We start from the raw sequence: 3292 nt of genomic DNA, 5'->3' as shown, positions 1-3292 counted from the left end.
TTTTTGTTGATTACCATGTTAATATAGTATAAATTGTACTTCTTTTTACATCATAAGTTTGTCATTTTGATTCTTTGCAAGTTCTTATTTTAAGGGAAAAAGGAACCTGTCTGGTAAAACGAATCTCCAAAGTAAAGTAGATTTGCATTATTATCCTGAACTTAAATCACTTTTTAGTTATTTATTGAATTGTATTACTTAACATAACAATAATCACACTGAAAATAAGAGCATACATCCTTAGATCTTAGTTTGTATATTAAACACATGGTTTCTTTTATTTTAGATTAGAACCAAAAATTATTCAGAGCAATCAGAGTTGACAACGTAACGCTACATGGAGCAATTACCTTTCTCACGCTCGTTGAGCTTTTAAAGAGTATTTATGAAGAAGTTTTAAATAGTAGAAATCATAACTATCAAAACCATTGTTCTTTGCATTGTAAATGACCATATTTACGGACTAGAAACATTGAAATATATAAGTTAGTGTAAACCCTAAAGGGGTTGAATCGACGAATCATCCGTTTGTGTGGGAAGGTGTGTGAACAAGAGACATAATTGAAGCCCAACTTTAGAAGAAAAGTCTTAAAACTTGTGGTTTTCAACTTCTCCGCTCGTGTCACACTGTCACGTTGGAATGCTTTAATGGATTTATGAAATGAAATTGAGTCTTGATATAGGTGTAAAATTGAGAATTGGTAAATGTTATGGATTCAAATTTAAGTGGAAACACGTTCGAATATAGGGTAAAATCATCAATAACTATCAAAAAAAAATTAAAAAAAAAATACAAACAGATTTGGTAGGGAAGAGTGAAGTCCATAAATCCGAAAGTAAAATATCAAATAGTTGTAAAGTAGAAAAAGTTGAATAAAAACACTATAGGATTGATTTATTTCGAGAACCACTTTGAGTTTTAAAAACTTGATAGAACTCAACGTAACATTTTTTTTTACATATACGTAATATATGCAGGTTACATGTACGTAGAAAAATTATATAATTTTTTACGCACCGAGTCGACTTTTTACATAGGGGTAACGAACGTTTAAATTAGTGTAGTCATTGTGCATCTTTATTCTCTCTCCTAGATAATTGTTTAATCAAATTTAATCTCAACTACATAATCTAATCCATTTTATTAAATGTATATATGGTTAAAAATGAAGTCTTTAAGTTCTTAAAACTCAGTAAGATTTTCAAATTATCCCTCCTCAAACACTATAAACTTAAATGTTTTGAAGCTTGACAAGTTTACAAATAAAGAGTAAAAAACATATATAAAATAGAAATGGGCCTAACCCTTTCATAATCTTTTTATATATAAAAATATCAATAATTTTTATACATAAAAATCAATATTTTTTTTATATGAAGATATTATAAGTAAACTTAGAAAGGGACCTAATCCTTTCAAGATCAACAACCTCCAATAATATAATTCTATTATCCTTATATGTTACAAAAAGTTAAAGATACCTAAATATCAGTAGAGAATAGAAAACGTGCTTTATCATATCATGTCTCAATCCATTTATGATATTATTAAGTGACCCCAACTCTTCTATAACCTATCATCTTACAATAACTAATAATCTGTTCTTACTCCATCAAAGTGTTCTTTAATTCTGTTTGTTTGATCATACATATTTCAATGGCTACTGCTTCTTGCACTCACTCTCTTGTAACTCGTTCTTCTCCTTCAATTCGCCAACTAACACCATCCATGTCCCATGAGCACCTTAAAACTTCCAATGATTTGTCTCTTCGGCTCCCGAAGAACCGATCTTGTCTCCCGGTCCTCTCCATGCGCCAAGAATCAGCAGGTATGGTTCAGTACATAAACTTTTGTTGTTTGTTTTCAAACCAATTTGTTTTTTGGATTTGCTCAACTTTAGTTATCCGAACCCTCTATTGTATTTGTAATGTTCTGTGTTTTTTTTGTTCTAGCTACTTGCTAGGACTGACTTTTATTTTGAAATACCGCCTTTCTAAAAAAAAGTCCCAAAAATCATGTTAGACACGGATCCCGAAAATAAAACAAAAATACTTATTGGTCAACCCAAGCACAACTCGTTTATCTGAATGTGCTTGCGGGTTCAACTCCAAACTAATCCCAACTCATTTAGACTAAACTCATATCCGTGAATTCAGTGTTAGTCTGTTATATGTATGAGAAACAATATATTAATTAGGGTTAGAAAATAATTTTTTAAGAAAATATTATGATGCCCGGTTTTTAAATGCCATCCGATCGATTCAGCTAGTGGTCCTAATGGACCAGTATGACGATTAATTTGATGTTCGGTCTAGCTCTAAAAACCTGTCTCTTTATTATCATTGGATCCTTTTATTTATTGTATATATATTTTTCAGGTGATTAAAAAAAATATAATCAAACAATTTATGCAATTGGTGTAATAATTTGGACATACATCTTTGTAAATATGCAGTTTTGGAAGTAACATCAAAATCATGGAACCCATCCATTTTGAAAAGTGAGACTCCGGTACTAGTTGAGTTCTACACCAACTGGTGTGAACCATGTAACATGGTGCACCAACTACTCGATGAGATCGCCACTGATTATGCTGGGAGGCTCGAGCGTGTCGCAATCAATGTCGAGGAGGAGCCACGAGTCGCTGAGGAATATGATATCAAGGCGGTGCCCATTGTTGTGTTGTTCAAGAACGGTGAGAAACAAGAGTCAGTAGTTGGCACCATGCCTAAAGACTTCTTCATGGCCGCCATTGAACGAGTCTTGGCTAGTTAATCTGCGGTGTTTCTGTAGAGGGGCGGATCTTGCTTACGGGCGCATAAGGGGTCAGGTTGGTATACCCGACCCAACCTGTTAGAAGGTTTAAGTTTGGGAATGATTGTAAAGTTTTGTTGTTAAATTTCTATAAATATCATAGTTTGCATATAAATGTAATATACGCTATCTTTCATGTAGTAATAAATACTTGTCAAAGTATGTATATTATTAATAAACTATACGTATATAAAAACTAACACTAAGAGTAATTAAATTGAAGAGATAATATATATTTTAAAATTTAAATATCTCCATTATTATTTATTACGTTTGGAACATTAAGTTTCATGATAACACGTCTACAATCAAGAGTTTTGGATAGTATAAAAATATCTCTAGGCGCATAGGCACGAAATATATGTGCTATAATAATCGCAAAAATGTGTGGTACGAGTACGACCCAACATCTAACATGTGGTCGACAAGACAAATGGCCAACACTTCAAACCAATAATTGGCGCCACAAAAATTTTA

The 3292-nt window shown here is 32.1% G+C and overlaps 1 protein-coding gene across 1 annotated transcript; it reads left to right on the top strand.

The window, feature by feature from the left end:
- Window positions 1-1617: 1617 nt before the first annotated feature.
- Window positions 1618-2823, top strand: LOC143580297 (thioredoxin M3, chloroplastic-like). Its single transcript, XM_077063371.1, has 2 exons — window positions 1618-1829; window positions 2457-2823. The coding sequence occupies exons 1-2, from the start codon at window positions 1658-1660 to the stop codon at window positions 2774-2776; spliced, it is 492 nt and encodes a 163-aa protein (XP_076919486.1). The 5' UTR covers window positions 1618-1657; the 3' UTR covers window positions 2777-2823.
- The last annotated feature ends 469 nt before the right edge of the window (window positions 2824-3292 follow it).

Source organism: Bidens hawaiensis, unplaced genomic scaffold (assembly GCF_021521415.1).
Source record: "Bidens hawaiensis isolate Kalapana, Puna unplaced genomic scaffold, B.hawaiensis_p1.1 tig00030301_1, whole genome shotgun sequence".
NCBI classification, from domain to species: domain Eukaryota; kingdom Viridiplantae; phylum Streptophyta; class Magnoliopsida; order Asterales; family Asteraceae; genus Bidens; species Bidens hawaiensis.
Note: the sequence above shows the minus strand (reverse complement) of the source record. Positions and strands in the feature narration are given on the sequence as shown.

What these genes read in the sequence shown, in the direction of transcription:
- LOC143580297 (XM_077063371.1), top strand. Translation starts at nt 1,658, where the DNA reads ATGGCTACTGCTTCTTGCACTCACTCTCTTGTAACTCGTTCTTCTCCT. An exon ending in CATGCGCCAAGAATCAGCAG is followed by an intron (nt 1,830 to 2,456) that starts GTATGGTTCAGT and finishes GTAAATATGCAG; the next exon opens with TTTTGGAAGTAACATCAAAA.